This window comes from Balaenoptera acutorostrata, chromosome 1 (assembly GCF_949987535.1).
Source record: "Balaenoptera acutorostrata chromosome 1, mBalAcu1.1, whole genome shotgun sequence".
In the NCBI taxonomy this organism is placed as follows: Eukaryota; Metazoa; Chordata; class Mammalia; order Artiodactyla; family Balaenopteridae; genus Balaenoptera; species Balaenoptera acutorostrata.
Window position 1 is genome coordinate 89,786,598 of NC_080064.1, and position 17,552 is coordinate 89,804,149.

General features: G+C 35.7%; 1 protein-coding gene across 4 annotated transcripts in view; it reads right to left on the minus strand.

Moving 5' to 3' along the window:
* The window catches only part of DPH5 (diphthamide biosynthesis 5), a 37,015-nt gene that overhangs the window by 7,864 nt on the left and 11,599 nt on the right, over positions 1–17,552 (minus strand). For all 4 annotated transcript variants that reach the window (XM_057534968.1, XM_007169515.2, XM_007169516.2 and 1 more), the window contains 2 exons: positions 13,840–13,948; positions 1,168–1,288 (listed from right to left, as the gene is read on the minus strand). In XM_057534968.1, the coding sequence (XP_057390951.1) occupies positions 1,168–1,288; positions 13,840–13,948 (230 nt within the window). The remainder of the gene's footprint in view (positions 1–1,167; positions 1,289–13,839; positions 13,949–17,552) is intronic.

The following is a 17,552-nucleotide window of genomic DNA, read 5'->3' on the forward strand; positions in this document are numbered from 1 at the left end:
AAAAACTACAGGAGTGAGAAGAAGTGTTTACAAACACTTGCAGTAATTTGACTTTGACACAAAAGATTAGAAATTTAAAAGTAAATAAATATATGTATTTATTTTTACATATATTTATTTTATATATGTGTGTGTATATACACACACACATATAAAAATAAAAGAACAAAACTTGGTCCTTCATCACAAATAGTTTGAGAAGTACTGCTTTAAACACTTCCATGAGGCAAGAAAAGATTATTCCTATTTGATAAAAATGAAGGCAAAGGTAAGGACTGTTTACAACATTCTCTAGCTAGTATATAGTAGCTCTCAGATTTTGTCTTCTGATTCCAAGTATGTGTCATTTCAAATTTATCAAAGATGCCAGTTATTTCTTTTCTGTTGACCAGCCACAGATTAAAGCTCTGATTATAGCATTTTTACAACACACACTGTAGAATAGGAACTGATAGCAAATGTGAATCAGTACAATTCCAGTACCTCTGCTGGCAAACGCAGCCCATCCCTTCTGAAGCTCTATCAGTACCACCAGCTTAGTGTACAAAGACAGTGATCCCAGCCATTTCCACACTAGGTAGGAAACAGAATTTGGCAGCATAATACAGTGAAAAGAGCTGTGAATAACAGGCTATTTGGATTCTACGAATTCTGCAACTAATAATCTGGGTGACAGTGGGAAAATGATTCAATATCTCTGGGCCTCAACTTCATCTGTAAAATAGGGCTTCAGTAAGATGATCTCAAGAGTCTCTTTCAGATCTATAATTCTGTGATTCTGATAGCATTAATACTGCAGTATTCAAAGGACACCTTAAGGAAGACAGGATGGAACGTGATAAGAATAAATGCTCGATACGTCTACTGAATTGCTGTAAATTGACCAGAACAGGGTCTTAATGGACAAATGGGTAAAAGATGGCATGCTGGAGAGGGTCTGTTAGGGCATAAGTAGGCAGCAGCATGAACTATGGCATGTATGTAGGAGGAGACATGCCGTATTTGGAACAGAAAATTCATTTCTCCACAGAGTACGGGGGGAGAGCATGCCATGCATAGAGTAGCTAGCCTGTATCCCACAGAACAGTTTCACCTTCACACAAAATCAAAATGAGAACAATATGACAACTCCATACTGTCACCCTAAAGAAACGCCACAGCCCTTACCTAGTAAGCATAATGTGTGCATGCCGTTTTGTCTGTTCGTCTTCACTTTGTCAAAGAAGCTTTCTGGTCTCCAAGTGTCTGTCCAAAAAACAACAGACACTGTCTCTCCAAACCTATACAACTAGAAAAAATGAAAACTAAAATTAATTAATGATGGAACAATTCACTACTATTTCATAGATAACAATAAAAATAAAAAGCGAGAACCAAACTTGAGATGGACTGGGGATCAAGTCTGTCACAAAAAAAAAAAGGTAATAAAAATTCTCTTTGATCCACAGCAGCTGGTGTCATTCTGATGCCCTTTCAGTAAGAGATTTCTAGTATTTCTGCATTCAGTATGGGAACATATGTAACTACTTCATGGTTTAGCTAGGTAGCTGCTAAAAATACTGAAAAACAAAGAACCCAGAAGGAAGCCAAAAAAAAAAAAAAAAAAAAGCCTTTTGAGCAGTCAGAGCCCAGTTCACAAAGTTAATATTACCCTCACTTTACAGATGAGTCCACTGTCAAGATCAACTGACTTGCCTAAGGTCACACAGCCAGTTAGTAGTGAAAAAGAAACTCAAAGCCAGGTCTGAGGAAGAGCTCCTTTCTACCATGACGTCTCAGTAAAATTCAGGCACTGTATACTCACTGCAGCCGTATCCCAAAACCTACTCCCTTACTTTACCCACTGTTTATTCCCTCACTATAGAGTTCAGTGATAGGCCTTTTCCCAGACCTCCTCCTTTCCCCCCAAGAGGCCCACCCACTTCACTTGACCATCACACAACCAAGAAGCTTGCTTTGTTCCAACTTGCTTCCAGGCTGGCTGCACATCTCACTAAGTGAGTCCAACTCTAAATCTTACGCTGAGAAACTCTAGTTTTGAATTTTGGTTCCTCAACTTGTTAGCTGTGTGACGTTATTCTTTCTAAGTCTTAATCCTTAAAATAGGAACAGTGATAACATATGCCCTTCCGACCCATAGGGTTGTATGAATCAAATAACATGTAAAAAGTTATTCAAACTGTGAATAATATGCTTATATTAGTTCTTATCTAGGTACTGCACAAAGGATTTTATTTTCAAAGACTTAATATATGGTAAAACGTAACACTGAAGTTGTTATGTAAAGATTTAATTATTCAACTTAAAGAGTGCCTGAAAGAATTTTTAATAGAGCTGGAAAGCACTAAATGCTGGAAATTACATCTAGTCCTCTGCCGTAAGTTAGCTGTGTGATTGAAACAGCTATGTGACTTCAGGAAATCACCTAACTTTTCTAAGCCTAAAGTTCTTCATTTCAGAAATGAAGAAATTGGTCTGGAGAAGGAATTATTGTCCCCAGGCTTCTCAGTTTTCAGAAGCTGCTGCAAGAGGCATATAGGGAGGAAAGAGAGAAGCTAGGACATTCAAAGTCCTCCATCCCTCCGTCACTAAAGAACCTCAACTTTTCTCAATTTTTATATGTCGAGGGCTTAAAAACTATCACCGATACTCATAATGGTGACTTTGAGATCCCAAGGGAAGGTTCATCATATTCCTTATATGGCCACAACCTCCAACCTACCTACCAATAGGCTTTATGCCCAAAGTCCATTTGAAAATTGTCTGAAAAGGTATTTCCCCAGAGAAGCCATGCTATCCAGTGGCAGTCGAATTCATAGATTAGTGTACAAAGACCCATGTAATTCTCAGAATTCAGTCATAAACCTTCCAGCCACACCTAACATGGTTTCTCTGTAATAAATGTATTTAGAGTTCCAATGTAAGATCCCTGGAATACATTCACCCCAGCTACAAGGACTAAGCCTAGCTCTGTTGAGGGCTTCTGTTATTGCTGTTGTTCTATAAGAGGCAAATCTGTCCAACAAATATTTATTATAAATCATCCACTATGTGCCAGGCATTATGCTATGCACAGGCATAAAGTGAGAAGCAAAGCAGAGCTCCGGTCCTCACGAAGTATGCAGTCTCACTCATACCTTACATAGCGGGCAAAAGCTCTGGAGTCATGGCTCTGGTTCCTACTAGTTGGATGATCATGGTGACTAGTTCGGTGACTTTCAGGAGGAACCCCCTTGCAAAATGGATATAATAATTATAAACCTAATAATGTGTTTTGTTAAGGATTAAATGACATACTGTATGTAGTGCCTAGTGCCATAGTAAAGACTCAATAAATGTTAGGAATTTGATAATATAACAACGATAATGTTTATAATGATGATATGAAGATGTTCTAAAATGCTGTGTTGTGCTATAATCCAACTGCTCTCCTTACTGGAGTGAGCTCAAAAATATTACCAAACATTTGAAACTATGTTTATGATTTAATTCTGACAAGTTCAATCGTTTACATTCTTAAAAGGATTTTTGGCATCTCTGATCAGATTTTAAAATATTAACATTACTCTATTAAAAAAAACTTTAAAGGAAAACCATTAAAGAAAATTTCATATGCAAGCATATATAAATACTTTAAATATTTTTATACTAAATATTTTTATACTAAAATACTTTTCAATATTTTAAGAGTCATGAAAATATAGTCATGGAGGTAAATTCTTCATTCAAAAAGAAGGGGATAGATGATTTAAAAGAGAATTGAGATGCTAGTCACATATAAACATTAGTTGAAACACTTTATGTAAAAGCATCTTTCAATTGTCTAATTTGGGGGATTAAAGAAAACCTCACATAAGCACTGCTTCCTAGGACCCTGATTTATAGACTGTAACCATTTCCATGGCTGTGGTACAAACTTCTTCAATGAATTCTGGAACATTATGCAAACAGTTTCACCATTTAGATGTCAGTACCTCAAAGAACAGAAGGGCCAATTCCTTTGTGTTTCACAATTCAAGGACTTACCAGTAAATTACAAAAAGAAACTGGAACAAAATCATACAGTGACGAGAACTGAGGTTACAGAAGCCTAAGCACCTACCATCCTAAAAATGTAAGCCTTTGTGCTTGTGATCATTTTCCCCCAACCCATTATTGATGCAGATCTACATTTAAAGATTACAAAAAGAACTGTTTTCAAAAACAGTAGGTAAATACAGGCTTTTTGTGTGTGTTTTAACCTAGAGTAAGTTATAAGGAAAGCAGTTTATCTAACTTGATGCTGGATCATGTTTTTTATCAACTGAAGACAAAAACTCAATTCAAAATGATTTACTTAATTATATATAAGGCACTAGTTAAGAGTGAAAAGATGCACAAGACAAATATGAGGTAATTAATAATAATAAAAAATTAGATATAGATTGTATAAGAGTTCAGCATTTCCCCCACCGAGAGCGCACCTGAAGGTAACTTCTGAATAGACAGGATATAAGCTGGACCTTAAAGGATGGGTAAGATTTAGCCTGAGGAAGTTGAACATGCAGAAGAATGAGATGATGTGAACAAAGTAACAGAGGTGGGAAATCCTGGGCAGTATTTACAATGGCATTAAGCAAGTATCTAGAAATAAGTATTGCCTCACTTTGCCTCTAACAAGTATCTCTAATTCCTGACACCTTACCAGGTACCAATTCCTGTCAATTCTAGCTCTACAGTTTATCTAGAAACTATTAATTTCTTTTCCCTCTACCTTAGTTTGAGTTCTCAGTACCACCTGCCTGAATGACCTTAATAGTCTTAATTCATCTCGCTGCCAGTATTTCCTTTTTTTCAGAAGCACAGATGCTTTGTAAACTCCATTTTATAATTAGATTTTAATGCTTTGGTATTTTATATTCAAATGAAAATATTTTGTGATTTTTAGGTTAAAAAGTATCTTTTCTGGATATGGAAAAATTAGAAAATTTAATTTGCTAAGAACTCTATCAAGCCCATGTATCTTTTATATATGTATATCCTAATCAGATCACTTAAATCTGTGAGGTAAAAGAAAGCTGAGCCAGCAGAGTTGTCAAAAAATGTACCACAAAACCATATAATCAAGAGTCACAAAAAAAATAAAAAAAATAAAAAATAAAAAAAAAAAGAGTCACTAGTTTTTTATATAGAATATTTGCTGTTTTTAATCTTCACATGCATTTTGCTTAACATTGATAAAACACTGACTTTTGGTAACAGTAAGAAAGATTATACACATGGCTACACACTAGGTACACAGATAAAGCTGAATGACTAGACAGAAGAGCAGCTAGATTTATATTTTCACATATAAATGAGAGAACCCACATACAAATTAAGTGAAAGAATTACAATTTAAAGCATACAATTCCAAAGACAAGATCCAACTTGGGGTAGGGGGTGGGGAGGGGGGAATAAATAAATAAGCAATTCAACTCAGCAAATATTTGTTACACATTGATTATATGTGCATGGCACTGCAATAAAGTACCATGGAAGATGTGAAGATAAGTAAATTAAGGAGTTTATAATATGGTAAGCACATAAACATATGCAAGCAACTGAATACTCTTATAGGATAGAGATTTACCAGGATTGTTTGAGTAGAATAATGGCACAATCAGATCTATGATTTAAGCAGAAAACTATAAAGTGGAAGAGAATGATGGGAAGGTGGCTATTAAAATAGTGACTAAAAAAAGGAAATGGAAAGGAAGGAAAAAAATTTTTTAACATGCTCATGATTTAACAGGTGGTCAAAAATAATTCCAAAGTGACTAAAAGAACAGAGAACTTATTAGATGAATTCTTCTAAGGTTACATAGTAATGTAGAGCTCTAATACCCTTATTACCTTGTTAAGTGTTCTTTGTACTCGTTAGGTTTTATCATTTCTACAATAGTGCCTGGACAACAATGAAAGCAACTTAATGCTTCTGAAAACTAACAGTAAGAACTACCACAAGGTCAAAAATGCTGACTATCACAATGAGTGTTGTGTTATTTAAAAAAAAGGAAGGAAATGAGTTCTTATTTTTTGAAAGTAATAAACATTTTTTCCCAAAGTAGATATGTATTATATAAACAGAGGAACATATGGCAATAATCAAGGTCACTCATGCAACAGTCAGCGAAAGTGGAAGCATTTCATACTGATGAGAAAATTATACAACCTTTTTCCCTGAAGTCAGCCACAACTAATAATGCAGTTTTTAATGCAGAAACCATTGCTACCTGGTTTCAAACTGTCTTATTTATCTTTCCTTTAAAAATGTCTCAAAATCATTTCAGTCACTGAACTTTTACAAAAGAATTAACACATTCTATCACACAAATGGCTAACAATAAATGAAAGTACCATGCAAAAAAATTATTTTAGGATCTGTAATTCTTTTTTAGCCTGTCAGATTCAGGAGAATGTACACACAGTAAGTGCTAAGTAAAAAGACTGAAAGAAAACATACCAAAATGGTAACTATGGTTACCTTCAGGTGGTGAGACCACGGATGCTTTTATTTTCTTCTTTATACTTACTGTATTTTCCTGATTTTCTATGCGTATATATGTCACTTGTTATCAAGAAAAAACGTTATTTTGTAAGTGGCTCTTCAAAAGCAGCAACAATAATAAAAGTAATTCTGATTCTGCATGATTAAGCTGCTAAATGCCTAACTTGAAGATTTCAAGAGAAGAAGGACTTGTTCCTCTTATCTTTTGTGTACTGAGAAAAATCCCTGATTTTTCATTATCAGGAATGTCTAAATACAACCACCTTGCCTGGCTCTCGACAAATAAATGGATTTTTCTTTGACTAGAAAAATCCTTAAAATACAAATAAGTGTTAGAAATATCTGTTACTTAGGAATTTCAAGTAACATGATTTTAAAGTATACGTGTTTATAACTCATATTTTAATTGCAAAATATCTTAAAATTAACTCAATGAAAATTTGAGTATCTAATATATCTTGGTCTATGTATCCTTTGCCTAAAGCTGGAAAACAGGCCCGCTTTTTTTTTTAATAAATCTTTTTTTTTTTAAATTATTTATTTATTTTTGGCTGCATTGGGTCTTTGTTGTTGCACGTGGGCTTTCTCTAGTTGCTGCGAGCGGGGGCTGCTCTTCATTGTGGTGTGCGGGCTTCTCATTGTGGTGGCTTCTCTTGTTGCAGAGCACGGGCTTTAGACGTGCAGGCTCAGTAGTTGTGGCACGTGGGGTCAGTAGTTGTGGCTCGCGGGCTCTAGAGCACAGGCTCAGTAGTTGTGGCGCACGGGCTTAGTTGCTCCACAGCATGTGGGATCTTCCCAGACCAGGGCTCGAACCTGTGTCCCCTGCATTGGCAGGTGGATTCTTAACCACTGCGCCACCAGGGAGGTCCCAACAGGCCAGCTTTTTAGCTTCCAAAACTACAGGATATTAGAACTTAGCTAGTTTAGTATTCTTCATACTTTTTAGTGACAAATCTTTTTTCCAAATGAATTCTTACATAGAACATCACTGATGTTAAAAACTGAGTTAAAGATAATGACCTGGCGCCTCAGGGATTTATTCTTTGTGTTTTGGTGTCAATTACTTCATTATCTGCAGAACCCTAAAGCATCTTCATAAATCATGGTTCACTTTGAAAGCCACTAGTTTTGTCCAACATTCCTCCCTGTTCCCATCTCATCCCCTTGTAGTTAAGAAACTTAAGATCCAGAGCAGTTAGATGACTCCTTAGTTACCACCTGAGCAAAAAGTAAAACCAAAACCTTTTAATTTACAGGTAAACTCTAAACCTTTTCCATTATATCCATTATACCTTTCCTTTTCTAATTCTTCCCAATATGTAGTCAGTTTTTACCCAACATACGTATTGTAAGTCTTGTGTTAACTAATCTCTAGATAGCCAAGGTTTCTGTGGTATGTATGTATGGATTCACTCGTGTTTCTGTAATACCTTGCAGATGCCCCAAAGTGCCTCCATGACTCTCTAACTCTACCTTTCTCGCTTTTGGGAATGTCTTTTAACTTCTTGTCCATCGAGAAAACCCCTTAGAATTCCTTTTCTAAACCACTTTATTGAGGTATAATTATCATACCATAACATTCACCCATTCCAAGTGTACATGAAATGATTTTTAGTAAATCTAAGTTGTGCAACCATCACTATATCCAGTTTTAGAGAATTTTTATCACTCCAGATCCCTTATGTCCATTTCTACTTAATCCTTGTTCTCATCCCCAGCCCCAGCCAACCACTAATTGCTTTCTGTCTCTATAGATTTGCTTTTTCTGGACACTTTATGTAAACGGAATCATAAATTATGTGGTCTTCTATGTCTCACTTCTTTCACTTAACATACATACACTTATTATCTATGCTGGGACTACCAACTGTTCATAAGAAAAAAAGGAGATACTTCAGGGAAACATCATGCCTTCGAGAGTCTGGGAATAAGACAAACCCAATCCTATTCTTCTACATAATCAGTTCTAAGATTGATAATGGTCCTGAAAGCATAGGAAGACTGGCACAGGGTTCTTAGGACAGGAGGCAACTTCTCTAGAAATGACAAGTTAACACAACCAAGCAAAATGAGAAAACACCTGGGCAATGGTGTTCGGAGGGTCCAGCCCCATGGACAAGTCTATGGGGGTAAGGACCATGATAACTGTGGTAGTGAGATGGTAGGATCCATTAGCATACAGAGTCCGTTTCCTTTCCTAGGATTATCAGTAAGGCACAAACGGCTCTCTACATCTCCCTAAATCTCAATTCTCTTAATAGACACTGCTCCTATGTATCTACTTCTTTTAATCGTCTACTGCACCCTACCCTCTCCATGAAGTCCAAGCCCCCATCACCTCTTCTCTAAAAGACTGCAATAAACCTACTAATTGATTTCCTCACTTCTAGTCTTGCCTGGCAGAAATTCAATCTCCACATACCAGCCAGAGATATCTTTTTAAAACACTTACCAGATCAAGTATTTGCTCTGTTTAAATCCCTCTAAAGGCAGTTAGTCTATATCACTTAGAATAAAATCCAAATTCCTGACAGTGTATTAGTCTAGTGGTCCAACCCTACCCACCTATCCAGCCTCAGATCACTCCTCTTCTTGCCTACTACTCTCCCGCAAGCCTCCCTTTGGTTCCTTTAAAAAGCCAAGCTCATCTCCGCTTTAGGGTCTTTGTCCAAACTGTTCCTTCTGACTGGGATATGGTTGTTCCTTCTTGATTCATATCTTAAATGTTACCACCCTGAGAGACCTCCCCTGACTACCCAACTACAGTAGTGACCTAGTCACTCTCTAAACTAGCAGTCTACTTGAATTTCTTATACTTGCCACTACCTGACTTTATTTTTTTAATTTGTTATTGCCTCTCTTTCCTACTAGAATGTAAGCTCTTTGAGAGCAGAGATCTTCTTGGTCAGGTTTACCACCATATTCAAAGAAACTCAGTAGGCAAACAATAAGAAGACAAACAGTATTTGTTGAATAAACAGATCACTATTCCGATTAATGATGTCTAACTTGGCAACCTCTAATATACTTTGCATATAACAACAAAACCAAAATTTCATTAGGTATATGGGGTTTGTGGTAAGGAACTGTATTTATGGCATGCCTAGAATAGAATGCATATCAACTGGCTGTGTGTGTGTGTGTGTGTGTGTGTGTGTGTGTGTGTGTGTGTAGAAGTGTTAGTCTACGCAACTACTTACCTTTAAAGATACTGATAATCAAGAATCTTCTGTTGGTTAATAAACTACAAAGTTAATAAAAAATACTCAGTGGTCGATTCTGAACTATGCTGCTTTAGAAAACAACAAAAACAAAAAAGATAGTTCAAAAGGAGCTGATAAATGATAGCTAAAAAAATCGTACCCATTCTCAGGTTAGGAATTTCATACTACTCCTCTTTAACCTAAGGTGAAGATGTTGGAAAGTATATACTGTTCAGGTCTGTAACCTTACCCAAGTAGAACTTCTGTTTAACAACTCGATGGCTGTTTTTCAATTCATAGGAAAGCTCTTTCACATAGATGACAGAATGCCTTTCGAAAGTGGTGCCCACTTCCTTTTTAGAAAATTGAGCAAGAGAGCATGGCAAGGTAACCTGTTAACACTCTACATTGAGCAAGCATATTTCTGGGAACTAAAATCTACTTTTCCAATTCTGCCATACTAAAAGAATGACAGTGCAGTTTTTAACTTTCTAAGAAATTTTTTATCTGTCTAGGTTGATGAATCTCAAAGTGTGGTGCCTGTACCAGCAGCTTCAGCATCACCTGAGAACCTGTCAGAAATGCAAACTCTCAGACCCCTACTCCAGATATACACTGTGTCAGAAAGTCTGAAGGGAAGGCCCAGGAAACTCTTTAATAATCCCTTTAGGTGATTCTGATGAATACTAAAGTCTGAGAACCACTGGTACAGGTTATTGTTTTTTCCATAAATGCTAGTCCAAAGAGTAAAGAGAAAAAGACTAGCTATTATAAGGAAGGGGACTTGGCCAAAATTTTTGCATTATGCAGGATATCCATATACATTTATTTTAAAATTTAAGTGTGCTATGCATATGATTAATTTTTTAATGTCTTTTATCTTAGAAAACTATACAAAGGAATCAATAATTACCTCCTTCTCCTGGGATATGAATACCTTGGGTGGTACAAGAATTACACTTTCATAGAGATTTCATAAATACGAAAAACAGAAAATAGAAAGGTACTTCCTGTTTTTCACACTAGTAGTAAGTCATTTCATATCCAGATTAGGGAACAGAACCAAGATGGGGAAACAGCACTTTGTGGCTGCTTAGAGTAAGCCCATATAAAACTGAGAGAAAGCTAAATTTAAAATAATAATAATATATGTAAATGTGGATATGATCTTGGGGGCTTATATGTATGGAGACCGTCAATTCTCATAGTAAATTCCCTCAAATACCTTCACCCATTTTAAATATGAGAACAATAATATTGTACTTCTTTATCAGTGTAGGGGATCAGAGGGAAAGGGTCACCCTAGCCTAGCTTTACCCAGTCTGGATAACAGATTTACGTAATAAAGACAAAGATCTTTTATAATTTTTATGCCTTATACCCTGAGAAAACCATAATTCAAAAAGAGTCATGTACCACAATGTTCACTGCAGCACTATTTACAATAGCCAGGACATGGAAGCAACCTAAGTGTCCATCAACAGATGAATGGATAAAGAAGATGTGGCACATTTATAAAATGGAATATTACTCAGCCATAAAAAGAAACGAAATTGAGTTATTTGTAGTGAGGTGGATGGACCTAGAGTCTGTCATACAGAGTGAAGAAAGTCAGAAAGAGAAAAACAAATACCGTATGCTAACGCATATATATGGAATCTAAAAAAAAAAATGGTTCTGATGAACCTAGGGGCAGGACAGCAATAAAGACAAAGACACAGACACAGAGAATGGACTTGAGGACACGGGGAGGGGGAAGGGTAAACTGGGACAGAGTGAAAGAGTAGCATTGACATATATACACTACCAAATGTAAAATAGAAAGCTAGTGGGAAGCAGCTGCATAGCACAGGGAGATCAGCTCGGTGCTCTGTGACTACCTAGAGGGGTGGGAGGGAGACGCAAGAGGGAGGGGATATGGGGATATACATATGCGTATAGCTGATTCACTTTGTTATACAGCAGAAACTAACACAACATTGTAAAGCAATTATACTCCAATAAAGATGTTAAAAAAAATTTTACGCTTAAAAAGCAAAAAACTCTAAATAATAGATTATTAGAAGATAATTTAGAGCAAAATATGATGGAAAGGGGCTAACTAACCTTCTTCACCAGAAATAAAAATTAAACCAATATGAAAAAATACATATAGTCCCTTATATATAGTCCATTAGTTTAAGATTTATATGTCTTTGTCTATCACATAATTTATTCCTCTCTTTTTTTCCTTTCTCCTGGCAATCATTCTTAAATGATTAAAAGAGAGAATGTCTAGAGGAAAGAATATTGGACTGAGAATCACTCAAGAATCTGAGAGTCAAGAATTCAATTTATTCCAACACAGAAATATTTGGAAAAAATTTTAAGTGTAAAAAAGACTTGAATTGGCAAGGTTTTTTTTAAGTATGCATGTTTTTAGAAGACAAAACAGACAGCAAAGTTCTTTGCCAATTTAGACGTAGTCATAACTAAGAGGAAGTAATGAATACTGAAAGGTGAATCATTTATACTTTTTCTCTGGCTCTTCAGAACCAAAGGCAATATTTCTGGGATGCCTGGCCAGGATTAGTCAATTAAAGTGAGCTACTCTTCATAGGTAATACAGAAAATACAGGTCCCTCTAAAGCCACAGACACAGCATTGGGTACCAAGGCTAATGTAGCTTCTTGCTGTAAACAACTATTTCTTTTTTTAATGGATGAATTAAATAGCATGTTATTGACCCTCAGAACAAAAGAAAAGAAAAAGTTGTGTTTTTTGAGATTTCCTATATATACAACTAGCAAATGAATTCAGAGTCTAGGTGATCCATTGGCTGTGAGTTGTCTCTTTGCGCCTAATAATCAGCAGCTCTTATTCTGTGTGGTATCACACCTTTAATTTGGGACACCTAATTAGTGTGTAGAAAATTAAAAACTGCATTTATCAGAATAATCATGCCAGTACTTCATAACTGATAGTAGCTTTTATCCATGGGCTTCACTAAAGCATAGAAGTATTAATTAAATTTTATGGGATTATATTTCCTTTAAAATACATGTGCAGAACGGATCAAGCTATCTTTATATTTCCCAAGAGATTGGAAATACACAAATGATTCCCAAAAAATCTTTACTATTTTTTCTTTTATTTGATTTTGAGAATATTTGAGAGACTCTTGACTACTTTTCTAATGTACTCTCCATATATATGATCAAAATATTTAAGATTTCATTAAAATAAAATGCCTGTTTCATATTCACAGAGAGGAAACCAACCAATACAGGCCAATAGTTCTCAGTTCATGCTGTCCCTTACTTTGTAAACAGCTATTTTAAATTATGCATTCCAGGAAGATATACTGGGAAATACCTATTTCATAGATTCTAAGATGCAAATTTTTTCCTGTTATAATACATCTGAAATAGGAATGTGTCTTAACAATCAATAAAGTCTTAAAACTACTGTTGGCCACAAGCAGTCACAATTGTCATGGATTATATATGTGTGAACATCAGAACACAGATATCAAACTTGTAAAATGAATGTCAGCAGCCTGGAAGAAAATATTAAACACAGTTATGGAGTGCTCCTTTAACTCCTCAGAACCAAGATTTTTGGGTTAAAAACAACTAACTTTACATATCAATAATTGCAAAGCTGGCTTAAAAGCCTAATATCACTGGCTTTTAGCTCTTTCATGGATTATTTTAAGAAACGCTGCATCACTGTGCTCTCAATAGCACAGAAAACAATATTGGGTGGAAAAACATGGGCCTCAGCAATGCAGAGTAAGTCATTTGGAATAATTTAAAAAGGTTTTAGGAATACTTAACCAATTTAATTGGGTTATATTCCCTTTTTTGTACATTACAATTTGGATATAAAATTAAAATCTTTCTCTAGCTAAATTTCAATGATCTATTCCAATGAGGGGAAAAGAAGTCTAAGCTATGGGAAAATTATTATAAAAAAATCTAGTATTAAAAAACTTAATACACAGTCTTATATAAAATGATAATGGCTTATAATTCATGAAATACAATAAAATCTCTGGAAATTTGTAGAAAACTAAAACATTTTTGCTGAATACCATTAAAAAAACCCGTTCTTTTGTAGTATTACCTGTAAACCGCAGCAGCCTACAGCATTCATTATGGAAGCATTGTGAATAACTCGGTAAGGGATTCCCAGTTTTGTTGCTCTCAGAATAAGATCGCTATGTGTTGTAGCTCTGTAGTGAGAAAAGATCAGGTTGGATTAAACTAACCACGGCTGACTTTTTAAGACAGTAAAGCCACAACATTTCATGAGCTCAAGTCAATCAAAGGGTCAAGGACACTGCTTTCCCTCAAATATTTCGAGGCACCTGCATAACACTTTCATCTGGGCTTTTGGGCAAGAAAAGTGTAAGTTTACACAGGCCCTGTACAATGTTGAACTGCACCTTTAACACTCTTTAAGCTACCTTGGCAGCTACAGAAAAAAGGGAACTTTTAACTTGCTCTTTTCGTCCCGTTAACACCTGCAAAAGACATCTGTGGAATATTACTCAGCAACTGAACTCCTGAGTAGCAGTTCTCAAATGTTTTGGTCTTAGGGTCCCTTTAAACTCTTAAAATTTCTGCTACAGAGTTCCAAATTATGGCACTAGACTTCCTCCTTGATTTCTGCTCTATTTTGAAGGCTTTGTTTCTGTATAAGGCACAATTTACAGAACATTTTCACAGCCAGTAGATCAGAGTTCTGACTGATATATTCCTAGTTGGATTTTATCTGTCTAGCAGTCATTTTATTTATAACTGTTTTCAGCCTGGTTGTTACTGCACATAATTAATATGTGTAAGGGTGTGCCTATTCTGCCTGCTGTCTTCCCTTTTTTGAGATAGATCTAAAGATTATAATTAGATAGATTGGGGTAAAGAGAGAATACATGTAAATATAAATATGGATACTGTGAAACTTAACCCCATATCAATTTAGAACTGCATTATTAAAGGCATTTTTCCCCCTTGATGAAAACTCCAGGCCCTACTGGGGAAAGCAACATTAGCATGTTTGAGAAACTACATACAAACAAGCAGAACCTGTCAACTGGTCAATGCATACCAAGTAGGAAGATCAAGGGCTTTCACCCCATGAGGCAGTCAGAAACAGATTAAAGAATGCCCACCAGGGAAGTCTGTTTTAAATCACACACATAAAATACAAACTACTATAAAAATAATCATTAATTTGATTTAAAGTAAGCTTTTAAAAAATAATATAAATGCCAGTTATAAGTTTTTAATATCACTTTCAACAGAATTTCACTATTTAACACTAAGCTAAGGGAAAACTGAATTAGTTACTTGGTGAGCTATTTAAGTAGATGAGCAGAAAGAAAAACTGGTTTAAAATTATTCTCTTTTTATCACAAGTTCATTTAAAACGACCAGATGTGGTTGGTGTACTATGAAGATTTAATGACCTGGCAAAGTGATTTGGTTTTGTGAAACTGATATAAATGTGATTAAATTAGCCTTTCAGATTTCTGCTATGAAAAACTGTGATAAAATTGGTATTTTATCATCACAATTACCTAGATTATATTGCTTCATTAAAAAAAAAAGAAAAGAACTGTACGAACCATGGGCTTAACACCCTTATACTGGGCATTCCTCCAGGTCCGTGGCTCATGAAAATGTTTCACTGTAGTGATTGGGAAAGTGCGTGCGTGCGTGTGCACGCATGTGCACTGCCGTGTGTAAAGACAAATTTATTACTATTTCTGGGCATGTGGCTCTATCTAAAATCATATATACTTATATACACACACATATGGTTCTAGATAGAGCCACATGCCCAGAAATAGTAAATGTTTCTTAATAATATACTTGGAATTGCTCTGAAGGCAATTTCAAAAGAGGAGATTCAAGAATGTTGTGATCAAGGGAATCAATAAAATGAAGTTCATAAAGGTGACAATTTGAATGTATAAGGCTTGGTATGTCTATTTTAAATTTTATTTTATAATAACATTAATTTGCAGAATGGAAGCAATTAAATGATCCACATTAAGGCACATAGGAGACAGGTGAATAAAGGTATATTTGTGTGTGTGTATGTGTGTGCGTGTACCATGAACATATTACAGAGCATATTAAAATAGCGAATGGAATAAAAACAGAACCATCTTTAGAAAGAATTTGATTTTTGTTTTTTAATTTATTTTTGGCTGTGTTGGGTCTTCGTTGTTGCGTGGGCTTTCTCTAGGTGCAGTGAGTGGGGGCTACTCTTTGCTGCAGTGCATGGGCTCTCATTGCGGTGGCTTCTCTTGTTGCGGAGCACGGGCTCTAGGCACACGGGTTTCAGTAGCTGCAGCACGCGGGCTCAGCAGTTGTGGTGCTTGGGCTTAGTTACCCCGCAGCATGTGGGATCTTCCCAGACCAGGGATCGAACCCGTGATCCCTGCATTGGCAGGCGGATTCTTAACCACTGCGCCACCAGGGAAGTCCAGAAAGAATCTGTTTAATGATGACCCTGTTCAACTGCTCTTTATGGGGACAGAAAGCTTAAGACTGTCATCTCTCACATGACTGAGTCAGATCTACTGATGCAGTATATTTTTAGAGTCATTTACGTTATTTATGTGATTAACTTCCACATTCCTTTTAATAACCTAGATAAAAAGGCAAAGATGAGAACTACACCAACTGACTTAACTTACTTTCAATTACCTTCTCCATGAATTTAAGATCGCTGGAGACAGATGGTGCTGATGGATGCACAACAATGTGAATGTTCTTAATGCCACTGAACTGTACACTCAAAAACGGTTAAAATAATAAATTTTTAAATATTTTTAAAATATTAGAATTTTAAAATATTAGAAAATTTTTAAAAATTAGAAAAAGAATTTAAGATTGAGTAAACAATTTTCCCTTCTTTTTGAAATTTTTATTCAAATAAGTAGAAAGGGGCTTAAAATTAAACAAAGTACATTTTTTTGATCATATATATACATGGAAGAATTTCAGTGCCTTGTTGCATTCTGTATTCCCTTCCTGCTTTATCCATTTAATTAATTCAAATTCTAATTCTTCAAGGCCCAATTAAAATTTACACATTCCTTACCACCCTGTCTCCAGCTACTATATCCCAACAGTAATCCAGCGGATAAATGAAAAATAACTACAGTTACAGTAAATATTACATAAATCCAAATACAAGGTTATGTATGATTAGTCACTGACATAGGGAAAATTAACTGGCTAGAAGTTTAAAAAAAAAAAAAGCACTTACTCCTGAATAAAATAAGGGAGGATTCATAGAAGAGGTGGCATCTAAGCTGGGTCTTAAAGAATCTACTATTTCACTAAATAGAATCTAGGAAGAACAGTCTGTTTAAGGAAAAAGCACGAGCAAAGACATGGAGAACGAATACTGCAAAACATTTACAAAATGGCAAAGTTATACAATTTGGCTCTACCACAGTCAAAAAGAAGAGTAGCCAAAGGAAGAAGTAGATAAACTGTTAAAAGATTTAAGGCCACGAAGTCCCTGAAGGATTCTGAGTAGCGTCACAGCACTTTCTCTGCGCCTCAGTTTTTTCATTTACATTGAAGTTTCCCTTCCACCCCTCCTTCCACCCAACCCCCCCCATCCTACCCCACAATCTTACCCCACAATCTTCAACTATTAAACCGGACCTTGCTCACGGACCAACTCCTCCATAAAATAAAGCCTTTAAGTTTACACACACTTTTCTATCCTCATCTTCTACTTAACCTTTCAGCAGGACATCAAAGCTGACCACTCTTTCTTTTCTAAAACACTCCGTTTTCTTGGCTTCTGTG